Source organism: Egretta garzetta, unplaced genomic scaffold (genome assembly GCF_000687185.1).
Source record: "Egretta garzetta isolate BGI_Z169 unplaced genomic scaffold, ASM68718v1 scaffold175, whole genome shotgun sequence".
NCBI lineage: Eukaryota > Metazoa > Chordata > Aves > Pelecaniformes > Ardeidae > Egretta > Egretta garzetta.
The window spans coordinates 2948094-2961713 of NW_009259860.1; the positions used below are offsets into that span (position 1 = coordinate 2948094).

At 38.6% G+C, this 13620-nt stretch overlaps 1 protein-coding gene across 3 annotated transcripts in view; it reads left to right on the forward strand.

Annotated features, from left to right (window-relative positions):
• The window catches only part of NFIB (nuclear factor I B), a 271990-nt gene that overhangs the window by 188527 nt on the left and 69843 nt on the right, over positions 1 to 13620 (forward strand). For all 3 annotated transcript variants that reach the window (XM_035895570.1, XM_009640034.2, XM_035895571.1), the window contains exon 3: positions 11126 to 11179. In XM_035895570.1, coding sequence (XP_035751463.1) covers positions 11126 to 11179 — 54 coding nt within the window. The remainder of the gene's footprint in view (positions 1 to 11125; positions 11180 to 13620) is intronic.

The following is a 13620-nucleotide window of genomic DNA, read 5'->3' on the forward strand; positions in this document are numbered from 1 at the left end:
AATTCCTGCAGTTATAGTAGACGTGTTGAATGTCTAAGGTTACTCATTCTGGCTTCATGTCTTGGAGTTGTTGGGTGGTGCAAACCCTTTTGCTCTCTGCCACAAACTGAAACTTGAGTTTCTGTTGTATTTCTGTAAATTTGTGCAAGTTTTTAACTCCAAAGACTTTTTTTTATAGCTGCAGACCAAATCAGGCTTGATAGATTTCTCAAGGTCCTGCTGTGGTGGAACAGCAGTAAGAAAATAATCCTTAGAAACTCTGGATGGTTAAGTAACGTTCAAGGCACAGGCGAGTTACCAGTTGCAGTATGAATTTTGAGTTAAGCTTGTTGGTTTTTTGGGTTTTTTTTGGTTTTTTACTTAATTAGCACCGAACTTTTACTCATGCAAACAAAAAAGTAGTAAGCAATAAAAATAAAAACCTTGGAATTTGAATCTATACACCTCTTTTTTTAGATAAAAAGTAGTACCCTTTTTCCAAGTGTATAATAGCCTTAGGTACTGCAAGAATGTATGCCAACTTTAGAAAATAAATTGAAATACAAAGAGCAAAAGCAGCCTCTTTTGTATACTGAACCATCAAGCATATTTTAAAATCTTGGTTGCAGAACTGCAGTTGGTATTGTACCTATGTCAGGGAATTTCACCTAGGTAGATGATGCTAATATGTTAGAAATTAGCAAAAGTCAGGGATATGCTGACATGTAATATACAGTGAAAGTTACAGAATTACAAAGCAGATCCTCCCATGTGATATTAGCCACAAAATGACAGAATTATATTGGGGAGGCACAAATGAACAAAATCAGATAGGATTTAGGTTTTTTTTATAGTTGTTGACCAATTTGACTGCAACAACAATACTATTGCTTATAGGGAGATAGGAACTCTGTGGGAAAAATGTTCTTTAAAATTGTTTTGTTTAAGATTTGAAAGACAAGGTTTAAACCAGGATGCTTTTTTTTTCTTTTTTGCTTACATGCTTTAAAAAAAAATACTTGCATTTTTTTCAGAACATCCCTGCCCAAAACCAAGACTAGGTTACTCATACATTTCTATGAGTTAGTCAGTTCTCTTGTGGCACATTGTATGGTTAGGTACTTCTAATTTTTATCTACTGTAAAAGGTCAAAGTAGACAGAAAATCAATGCATTGATGAGATTTTTTTTTACCCATTGTTGCTTCAGTACTCTATACATTATCTCTTCTCATTATTTATTTATTACTGACTTGCATATGCTGGAAAATAAACGTGGTGGCTGTGAGCATACATGCAATTCCAGTCAAATTTATGAACCATTGGTACAAAAAGGTAGGGTGATTTTTCTCAGCCAGTTCTTGTACATTACCTACTTAGTGCCCACTGATAGTTTTAATCTTTCTTTTGTCACTGTTTGTTTTAATAGCATGCGTATGCGACTATAGACAGGCAAAGTGGTGCATGACAATAGAGAATACGTTAACATAAACTACAAATTATGCGTATATACTACCATTTGAGACATTGCTCTCATACACACACTCTATGATAAAAAATTACATCACTTAAAGATATACAAAGCTATGACATTCCTTATGCCCCATCTCTGTTAGATATGAATTAATATCCCAGTGTTTAAAAATTGCACATAGCATCAACTGGCAATCTCAAAATAAGGAATAGCAGTGTATAGGCAGCAGCTGAAACAAGCCCAACCCAACCAACCAAACAAACCCAAACCATCACTCTTTCGGGGTCTTTTCTTGGTGTATTCCATGTTCTTTCTGCAAAAGGTTGTGTTTTACCACCAGTCATAAAGTTGAAATTAATTTAAATGAAAACATAGTTGTGATAGCATTGTGGGTCATAGATCAAACGTAGGAGATCCTTTGGTAAATGTTACAGTATTTAGAAACACTATAATGATGCTCAGCTTGTCAAATCATCAAGCCTTTTCCCTCCTATTTCAGAAAAAACATCAATTTTGTTTTGGGCTCCTAAACACAGTTATACTTACTGACAGAGGTAAGTCTGTCAGTCTCATGCTGTTCTTAGCTGGCTTGAAGAAATACTAAACACTGCAGTGCTCTAGTCTACTTTTGGAGTTTCCATGATATGTAAACCCCCAGCATTTTAGTTTAATTGGTGTTTATTTCCCCCAATTAGAGTATAGAGTGGTGGCATACCTAGCATTTTAGGAGATTTCTGTCTACAGAATAATAGAGAGGCCTTGTGAGCCCCTCCTAATATTTGTAAACTACTTTGTGGGTTCTTTGTCAGGTGATGCTTTAGACTCATGAAGTAGCATATGATTGTAACTTTCTGAAAGGCTGAAGAATTCTGCTTTTATTACTGTATGTTTTAGTGCATACAATGCCCTTCGAAGAAAAAATGCAGTCCTATCCCACAGTATTTGCTGAACTATGCTTTCTTTTGTACTTTTAAACTGTAGTTTATGATGAAGTACCTCATCCAAAGCTCTCTGGAGGAACTTTCCATTGATTTTAACAACCTTTGGCTGAGACCCATATTGAAAAAACCTGGTTCTTTTTCATAGTCATGTCATCATTATGCCGTGCTTAAAAATATTGTCTTATGTAGTGGAAATGTGTATTTTCTCTCCCTGAACTTTTTTTTGTTTTACTGCCCTAAAATGCAACAGAAAATGAAATCCTGACTGCATGGGAGTCAGTGGTAAAATCCACGTTGACTTCCATGAAACCAGGATCTGCACAGATGTCCTTAGTAATATACATTGCATGAAGGTGAGGGTCAACCTTTGTCTTTCACAACATAATGAAGTGGCCAGTTTGTTAATTGGCTGAAGGTATATGCAAGCAAATTCCTATTTTCTACATGCAAATGCGAACTTTTTCATTAATATGCTCTATCTTATAATTTCTTTCTTCTCTGAACACCCAAATAAGTGTTTCACTGTGTTCATTGCTTTTCATTTTCTGAAGAATCCGTAATAAAAACCCTTTATGATGCATACCTTAATGTAAAAGGTTTCTTGGTTTCCAAGAACAACTTCTGAATGTTTCTGACTATAGCTAGTATACACAGTATCTTCCAGATGGATAAAATTAAGCATTCATATCTCACCCTTTCCTACTGAATCCAGCAAGTTTTGGAAAGAAACTTCATTCTTTCACATTCATCCACATGTGGCAAGATACCTATGTAAATCTCTTCTTAATGTACATGTCAAAAAAGAGCTCAGCTAATATTATGAAGTATGGGAAACACTTGTTTCTGGCCATGAAAAAATATAAACCTTTTCTTAACTGAAAAATTTGTGTGTGTGTGCATGTGTGTCCATACATATATATAATATATATATATTCCATGCACAATTTATCTTATAACACAGCTGGGGAAAGTTGTTCGGTTTTCAAAAAGAGCAACATATGGTCTTTATAAATTGTATAAGAAATATTTTGAATCAATAAGTATTGTGATTTATTTTACATAAATAAATAAGGGAACTTAAATTAAAAAGATAAATCTGTGCATGGGTCATAAAGCTGAAAAGCTGACTATGCTTACTGCTATTTTGGTTCTGGTAAGTGCTTCTAGGTCCTTGAATTTCTTTCAGCTACATGAAAACTGGATTTACTCCCAGAGCTCCACTTCTTAACTAGGGCAGTTTAAAAACTAAACAAGGGCTGAGTCAGTTAATTAATTTAAATGAGATTACAAATCAGAAACACATTACGTAATGTTGATTTAATTACCATTTTTTATTTACCTAATTACAACACTCTGAAGAAAAGTTAACAGTCTGGACAATGGCCGGTTGGGTGACTTGGCAGCAGCAGATCTGAGCTGCTGATAAAAGTGGAGGTGAAGCGGAGAGCCCGCCATGACCCGTGCGGCTCTGATGCTCCGAAGTATCATGTGCTGCCTCACCGTCAGCCTGGGCGGCAGGCGCCGGGGTTGTCCCGTGGCGGATGGGCTCTCGGCTGAAAGGCACGGGGCTGCTCCCAGTCATGCCAGCCACAGACAAACTTGTCTGCTGAGGCTGGGCACGGGGGAGTGCAGTGAAAGGGGACGGCCCTTGACCGAGCAGCTCTTGCCCTCTCCCCACTCCAAAGCAAACAGGTTGAAACCCAAATGAAAACAGAGCCCAGCTTCCGCTTGCTGGGCCAGCTGCCTCCCAGCACCTCCATGCCTGAGCCCTGAAGGCTTTTGTGAAATGACAGGCCTGCTTGGGCTAAAACCTGGGTACCTGCCTGAGCCGACAGGCGACGCAGGTAGATACCTTAGCTTTCCGGGGCCAGCAGTCAGCTCTGTTCCTCGCTGCCTTTTTCAGGTAGGTGAAGGCTAGATGGCAGCACCCTTTCAAGGTAAAGAGCATAGGTCATTGTTACGGTGCCTCATGGCTCCTGGTGCGGCATGTGGGCACTGACGAAGCCTGCCCGTGTAGGATCAGCACATGAAGCCTTCAGAGTAGCTCCTGACACTGCTCTGGTCTCCCAAGAGGTCCCTCTCACACCTTGTGGGTGCAAAATAATGAAGGGAGAAAAAAGAAGTGGTGGTTACTTGCCAAAATGGAATTTGCACCGAGGAACTGAGGTTTTCTTGAGGTTTGAATACACCTCATACCAATAGCAACCAGGACTGTTATTTCTGTGCCAGCTTATGAGCCTTTGCACATAGATTTCTTTGGTATGCCTACTTAAATTTTTGGAAACCTGGTCTGCAAATGGATTAAAACTAATGATATGTCTTTGGAAAACCGGAGGATACCACAGAGCCCCTGCAAGGTGAGCAACAAGCAATCCTTCCTTGCCTGGCCAAAGGGGTTTGCCAGTGCAGTGTTGTGTGGGAGCCAGTGCCCCATGATTTGTACCCAAATGTCTAATTTCAGTTCTCTATGCTGCTCATTTATGACCAGCTGTATGAATAGCAAGCACATTAAAAACTTGTGGGGCTAGTGCCTCATATACTTATCCAACGCAATAGCATTGTACTAGATAGCAGTATTGGTGAACACAGAAGAACTCTTTGCAGAGTAAGGGTAGCAGAATGACATTTTTAAAGGACTCACTGCTTCTGTGTTGTGAAGGGTTTCAGTCTGGGACCTGTGAACACATATTGCTAAGAGAGTATACGCTGTGGCGAAAAGATGTGAGGCTTTGTCCTACAAACTTGTCTTTCTCATGGTGAAGCCTCACTTCTTTTTTGACGTGCTGGTTCCTACTTGTGTGAACTGTGGTTCATACTGTATATCTTCAAGGATATAGAATCACAGAATCATTTAGGTTGGAAAAGACCCTTAAGATCATTAAGTCCAACTGTAAACCTAACAATGCCAAATCCACCACTAAACCATGTCCTTAAGCACCTCATCTACCCATCTTTTAAATATCTCCAGGGATGGCAACTCAAACAATTCCCTGGGCAGCCTATTCTAATTCTTGATAACCCTTTCAGTGAAGAAATTTTTCCTAATGTCCAATTTAAACCTCCCCTGGCACAACTTGAGGCTGTTTCCTCTTGCCCTATCACTTGTTTCTTGGGAGAAGAGATCAACACCCACCTCCCTACAGCCTCCTTTCAGGTAGTTGTAGAGAGCAATAAGGTCTCCCCTCAACCTCCTCTTCTCCAGGCTAAACAACCCCACTTCCTCAGCTGCTCCTCATAGGACTTGTTCTCTAGCAAAGAAAGGGGTGGGGGGGAAGCATTTTATGGTATGAAATCAGTTAGCCAAAATTTTCAGGGGAAGTATTTCCATTAAATGCAGTGGTCTATGAAAATGTGAAAAATAAATCCCCCCTGAAGTTATCATACTTATGAAAACAAGGGTGACTCCTGCACGAATCCCATTTCCATGTTTACAGCATCATTTCAGCAGATACTTAATAAAATAAAACTACTTTCAACTTGTTTCCACCATAAACAAACTGTCATATCACTAGAGTTGGTGTGAATAATGCTCATAGAATTGTACAATGATTCAGGGTGACCAGATATAGAAATAGTATACAATGAAAGACATTGCTTTTGCAAAATGAAATAATTAGAAGTATTTGGGAAGTTTATCAATCCAATCAGTTGCTTTGTCAAAGTAAGTAATGTAGGTAGTAGAAGCTAAGTGTGTAGTAAAATTAGCAAAATAATAATTAATGGTAATGATTTAAAGTACACAGATAAAATTATTTATTTATTTGCTTTATGGATTTTTGCTGATCATGTTATTTGCTTTGGAAGAGAGTGCGGTATCTTGCTCTTTTGTTACATGAATACTTTCCTATCATGACGATGTTCTGAAAGTCTTTGAAAGATGAAGACTTGATTTGGAAAGTCTTATCCTCATGAGGACAGCCCAGCAGTGGAGCTGGGACCCAGGGAAGCTGCGCCATCTCCATCCTCGAGGGGTTTCATGCCCTGACTTTGTAAAGCCCTGAACAGCTGAGTTTGATCCCATGCCTGAGCCTTCCCTGGTCAGGGGCTGGGGCTGGAGACCTTCCCAGGTCTCCACCAGTCTGGGATGTCCCATGATCCTGTGATTTTTCAAGGAATACAACCATTTACCTCAAGTTTGTGATGTCAGGTGGCAACGTAATCCTGAAGGATGACAGTCTGGGAGGCAGTTGTGGTTCTTGTTCGTGGTAGTGACTGTCAGTTGTCAAGTCAAATGTCATATAGGTATGTGGAGGGTTGAACAGCATCATACTGATACTTCCATGGTGCCACATCTCTCTGGTCCTTTATCCTCCCCCATACACAAATCATGGACTATCAAAGAACAAGGATGTATTCACGTGCTGGTGAATGATTAAATTAGTGTCTGCTGAGATTAACTGAGTGCAAAGGCTGTCTCCTAGCCTGTGGCAAATGAAGAGTGAAAAGTGTTCCTTGAAACCACTGAGGAAGTTTATTTGATTAGTATGACACCTGTGGAGAATCTGCTTATTTCTAAGATATGGCTCGAGAAAGTATTTTTTCTTTTTACAGCTTCTGCCTCTATTTGTTTTCAAGGCCTTCAATGTTATAGTAATGCAGAGAGCCTTAAAAGCAAAATTCCTTGCACAGTATGGGGCATAAGGGACGTATAGCATAACTTATGTTTTAAAGACAGTATCCTCTCTTATCAGCTGAAAATGAAAGATTAGACTACTGAGGTGAGCAATACTAAAATGCCTCAGGAAGCTGGTAAACTGCACTGTGACTTTCTTGGCTTTGCTGCGGTGTTTGTCCTTCCTACTGCTACTTGCTGAAGACAGAGAGAGCGTCTTGTCCCTTACTGGATGGCAAACCATCAGCTTTTTTTTTTTCTCCCTCTGCCTTATGAAGCCAAGAGTGATGTATTATGGCAGCACCTTTCTTCTAGTGTATGGCAGGGGAAATGGATATTTTTTTCTCATCAGCAGTAGGCCCCAACAGTCAGTTTTTCTTAATCCTGTCTGCAGTGAGATTTGCCTGCATTCACAGATGCTTATTGGGATTGACCCCTAGAAATGAAAACATGGGATGCAATTCAGTATAAAATATGCCAGCTTCTCGATGCACCCTTTCATACCGTCTTCTAAAAGAAAGAGTAATTTGAGATAAAGAGTTTGAATGTCCTGGTGGTAGCCATGCTGAATCATGATAAATTATACATAAAGTGTATCGGGGTTACATGAGTAACTACCAGATAAGATTAAAGGCTGGATTGAACCATTCTTGTATAAACTATTCATCCATGGGGCAATAACTTATCAGGGCATCAACTGCTGACTGTCGGAGCAGTCAACACCAAGAAGAGTGGAACATAAGGTATGCTCACTGTAGTTGTGAGCTACCTATGAAAGCCATTCTGTGGAAATGTGTAGGTGAACTTTTGCTCTGCAGCAAATAAGGATAAGTACTTCTGAGATCTGTGTGGCAGAATTTTTTCAAGGAAAGCAAACTGACAGTAAAATTTGGGAAGGGGGTTGTTAAAACAAACTGACAAACAAAAAAAAAAATCCAAAGGAAAAGAATAAACTAAGGGAACTTACAGTTGGGAGCTACCTAAATGACAATGTTCAAAGTATCAGTTTCATCACATTTACATGATGGGTTTTATTTGCTACTAGTTGTATAGGTTTGCTTACAATTTCTAGCTTAGGAAGTTTTGGGTTCTTTTTTTTTTTTTTAATGCAACAAAATTGGTGGGAAAATTAAATGCAAAACCAGCTAGACAGTCAATGAGTCTGGTTTATGTCTTTCTCCATCGTATTGGAAGAAAAGCCTGCAATTTTTAAACCCAGGGCTCATGTTAATTAATGATCTTGTGCAGATGAGGACAAAGAAAGATTTAAAGTGTTGTAACATGTCTTTTGCTTCCTTAGTTTCTGTGGCTTGCCAGAAATGCTTCTTACTCCTTCTTTTAGAAGCGTTGCTCCAATATATCTTTTCATTCAATGTTCTGCTTAAGTATTCATATAGTTTATTCCTATAATGATCATGGCTCTCTTTTACTTCGCCAGGCTATTTGCATCCAATCAAATCAGGAGAGTGCTTTATAATTAGTGACACTGGCAAGAGAATTGAGTTGTCACAGGCCATCTCAGGTCTGAGTCTTTCACCCTGAGAATGAGATCTTTCTGTATGCTTTAAGTGCAGAGTTACATAGGTAGATACTCTCCTACAGAATACAATTCTTTGCTTTCTCAACTGCTTTAAGTGACAGGTTAGACAAGTTGCTTCATATAGTCAGCTTACAACAATTCTTTTGCTTTCTCAAGATCATTGAGACCCCGCTGGCAAATATGCTAGTAGCATACACTACTCAAATCACTGTCTGAGAATCAATCTGTAAAAATCATGATTGATGAATAGTTAACATAAAACAAAGCTAAGTCTGACTGACAAATTGTAATAACTAGCCAACTGATTATCCTTATAACTGGAAAATTCTTTGCTAAGTTTATCTTACTATAATATGAAAAAAGATTGTTTAAACTCCTGTTGATCTTCAAATCCTGGATCCAGAAAGTGGCCATGTTGACAATGAGAAATTAGGAGTAAAGGCAAATTGCTGTGCAAGAGCTAAAAAATATTCTTCACTTTGTGCATCTTTTTAGTGAATTTTAACAGGAGAAAACTTCAAAGGCTATTTTCTGGTAGGCCTCATTAATCCAGTTTCAAATCTCTGTGTTCCCCAAGCGACACTGGCCAAGCTTTACTGGGTGCATCTGCTACCAAATTGACATTTCATTTAGCCACGCATCTGCAGTAGTTTTACACTCAGACCATTGCTGTGTAAAATTAATCCTCTCTTATAATCTTAATTTAAATAATAATATGTGTAGTTTGCAGAAGCAGAGAATGCTATTAGAAGAATATTAAAGTTCACCTCCTGCAGGGTGAACCTTCCCATTGCAACACAGGAAAAAGGACATTTGTCCATATAAAGGTCCATATGCAGAGAAGCATCATATTTTTAGCATTTCTTATAGCTGATTGAGTTTTCAAATTAACTTGATTTGATTTTTTAAAGGGATGTGCTGTATCTTCATGAAAAGGAACAGACATGCTGAATGGCTACATATTGTGCTGTACAGTGGGATTCTTAAGAGTACCCAAGTGTTCAAAGCTGTGCAGAATCTGACTCAGAGGCCTGCCCTTCATTCTTCCTACCCAGGGTCGAAGAAGATAAGAGGAAATTTCATGTGAAATTCGGTATCTAGTGTGTATTTATTTGTGTGCAAGAGTGATTTCATTCAGTATTGGATAATTTTTTGTGCTTTTAATACCATTGGAACTGTGTTTCACATGTGCCTTGGTCTTCCAGTACTCTGGTAGATCCCCAGATGCTTGTCTTCTCTGACAACCGTCATTCAGATGAATTCAGCAGTACTTGAACTGTGAAATGGATTTCCATCTCAGATAACATTTCTGTAGAGTCAAGCTTGTGTTAACTTAAACTGCTTGAGACACATGTGTGTCAGGCCATGTTTGCTAAGCTACATAACAGATGGCAACAGATTTCAGTGAACTTCTTGTAGCAGGTGGAGGCAATCTCTCATTCTAGGTTGAGGGCTACATTGGCTTTAAGAAGAAGTGATGGAGATTGAAGGACAAGTATTTGTTGACATGTACTTTTCTCCTTTTCTTTTTTCTTTAATTTGGACAAGAACTCTGACTTCCCTCTGGGTCCATTTGCCAGTAGCATTTTCTGTAGTGCTATCATGCAATTTTTTTTGGTGATCTTATGATACAAGCACTGCTACATTTAAAAAAAATCAATATTTTTTATTCAGACTGTAAAACTGCTCCATTTTAAATACCTATATACAGAACAAATTATTGTGCTTCTCATTTCTTATTCTCTTTTCATACAGGAGTGTCTCTCATGTCTCTGTTAGTAACAATTTCTTGCAGTGGAGCAGGGTTTTGTTATATTATTGGTGTGGGAGTACAGCAAAAAGTAGACAGTTTTAAAAGCAGCTGTTTTTATGAATAAGGATATGATTTATTAATTAGTATTATCATCAAATTTTGTTCCTCTCTTGATTCATTAGGTGGATGTATCACAAAAAGAACACTCTCTGAAGTCTGCAGGGTTTGGGTTTTGTTAGTTTTTGTGTTACGTAATCTTCATTTCACAACAGTGATTCTCACAGACTAGGAACACAAAGCCTATATTGTATTAAAAGGGACAGTTGTATCTTCAGAGCAGTCCTGAGTCTGTGGAAGTGGTGTAGGCCTTTGTGCTTTAAGAAAAACATAAATAAACAGGACTCATTACTGCTAACGCCATTAGTTGCCTGGTCCAGTATGTCTTTCTGGTCATTGCCTGAGAAAAACTACCTCTGCTTTGCTGATTATGCAATATTATATTTGGGGGATGGAGGGAAAGGGAATGAAAAGGTACCCTTGTAGATAAGTTTATAACTTGAGTATTTACCCAAATGAATCTTTTGTCCTTATTCAGTGATCTATGAGTTTCTTTTGTTAGGATCATTGCACCTTTCACAATGTTTCTGCTTCTTCATAAAGTGGGTTACATATAGAGTGTTTGTTCAATAATGCCTTCATGTAGAAAGTCAGGGAAATGACCTTTAAAGAACAAAGTTAAGTATTAGTTTGATATTGAAGAAGGGTATTAAAAGGTTGTGAGATACTTTCAAAACAAATTAGTAAAACATTTCTTTCATTTCTTTATAGATTCTGGACAACCAGGAAGTCCAAGCCACAATGATCCTGCCAAGAATCCACCAGGTAAATATAAGTTCCAGAACATGTGCATCTAACATTGTTTGAGAACAAAGACACTACTGTTAATAGTTAAAGAGAGCATAATTGATTGGTAACCTGTTTTGCACTGGTAAGTACATATAATCAGGACAAGCTGTGATTACTTTAGTTCTTTTAAACTGGCAATCCCTCAATTGTAGTTTCATCAACATTCATTTTATCTAAGAACTTTTTCTTTCAGTTTATGGTTTTTAGAAGTGGGAATGGGCAGAGGAGTAAGGAGTCAATAGCCCAAATAACTTTACTTTTATAAAAATCTTCAAATGCTACAATTATTCTTTTATCTCAGACAAAACACAATTGACCTACCTTGAAAGTCTGTGACCTGAGCTACCAGCTTCTTTACTTTTATTTTATACTTGCATTATAAAATGCAAATATGTTAAATTTTTATATTTTTCATATCAGCTCGGAGCAGTTTTTGAACACATTGTTAATGGGTCATGCTAGTGACATTAGGAATTTTTTTGAGAGACATGTCAGTGTAAACAGTCCTTTCAGGGATTCTCTAAAAATAAAAATTCAAGAGAAGATCAAACCCAGATTTTGCCATTCCACACTGTTTAGACCAAAGGTTCTTTGTGTTTTTGTGGAGTTATCCTTCTAATCCATTAGGCTGTGCTAGTAAATATTGCAAATATTTATTATTTTATGAATTTTATCGTGGTAAGACAAACAAGTGTGACAGACATACTAACACTTCCTAATGAGCAAGGAGTGCCTCCTGCCACCATCGTCATGCCGTATCTTCTCATTTTGGCTTTCAGAAGTGTCTATCTGAAATAAGCTGCAACTAAATCAGTTTGCTCTTTTTCTAAATGCAAAATGAACCACACTCTAACCAAGAAATAATCGTGTGATTCTGGTCTGTTACATATACACGAATATTTTCTGGATCTGTCCAAACATTAGGGAAAACAGCCTGCATTGTGGCTGTACAGTTTTGTACTCTGCATTCAATCAAAGTGTTTTCTACATGTGGTGGAATATATCATGTGTGTTGCATGTGAATACCCAAAAGTGGGAGAACCATCATAGATCATCATACAAAAAGCCATATTCCTGTAATATAAGAATGAGGAACATATACCGGAAGATTGCAGGTATGTTTTAGAGATATGAGGGCAGAACAAGTCAAATAACATGGTAAGCTCTTTTTCAAGTGATTTTTTTAATGGGATTTTTCTTTTTTTTTCTTTTTTTCCAACGGATGATACAGGCTTGAAATCGCTTTTGGCTAAAGAGTTCAATGCTGTTTCTCTCCAAACTGTGTGGGGTGTTATGAGTAGGCTTTTATTTCTCTATTAAATATGTGACATAAATTATGTAGGATAGTGGTTTAAAAACCCAAGCCAGCACATTTACACCTAAAAAAGCCTGAACAATTTCTTCACAGATAATAGCAGTTTTGTAAAACGTGGAGCATTTAGCTGTAGAATATTTATTTTTGTTTTAGAGTATCTCTGTTTGTGGGTGCAGGAAAAGCCAAATGGGTTACGCCTCATCATTTTGAAGGATCCTTTGTAGCCTCTGGGTTTGGGAAGCTGACGGCAGGGTCTGGAAACTCACCTGTAACATGTTTTAAAATTCTGTTTTTAAAGTACCATTTAGCATTTGGGGTAGGAATGTGGAAGTACATATTTCACCAGTGAGGATCGCTTCCTTTAGTGACTCTAGTCTCACCAACCCGCAGTCTCAACCTCAGGGCTTCTCCAGCAAGGAGTAATTTTGCTGCCAGCAACAGAGCCCTGGGGAGGGCAGCAGACAAGCTATGTAGGATTTCTTTTGGCACCCTGGTGGGGAAAGACCAGATGCCCCAATATTTGACAAACTCCAGTGTCCCAGAACGTAGAGGGAGATCGAGAGCAGAGAAATCTGTTGCTGGTTTCACCATGAAACTTTCTGCTTGAAATTTGAGCGTAACACTTTCTCATGCTTTGGAGTCACTGCTGGCTGTATTATTCCTTTATCTGCTGCCAAGTGGGGACAGAAAATGGAAGCTGTGCCTTGCATCCCTTGAAACCCTTCATTTCAGCAGAGACAGAGGCATAATTGAATGTCATCTGTCTATTTGAGGATACATGAACTAGCATCATTCAGCTTCCCTGTGTGATGCTGTCTTGGGTTTAACTGGCAGAGAGAAAGCGTTGAGGTTTGTGGGACTGCAGAATACAGGACTTCTGGGGCTGTGAAGGAGAGTGAGAGGGAGTTGCACTCCATTCAGCTGTCTGGGAAAAGGGCTGCTGTCCTGTTCTTATTAAACTTCACATGAGTTTTATTATTAGAACCAGGCAGTCACTTCTGTCAGAGCCCCAGAGGATATCCACTCTGAGGTTTGTTTTCGGTCCCAGGCCAGGAGCACGTGGACTGGCAGTGCCAAGAGGGTTTGTTCTTCTATCATGTTT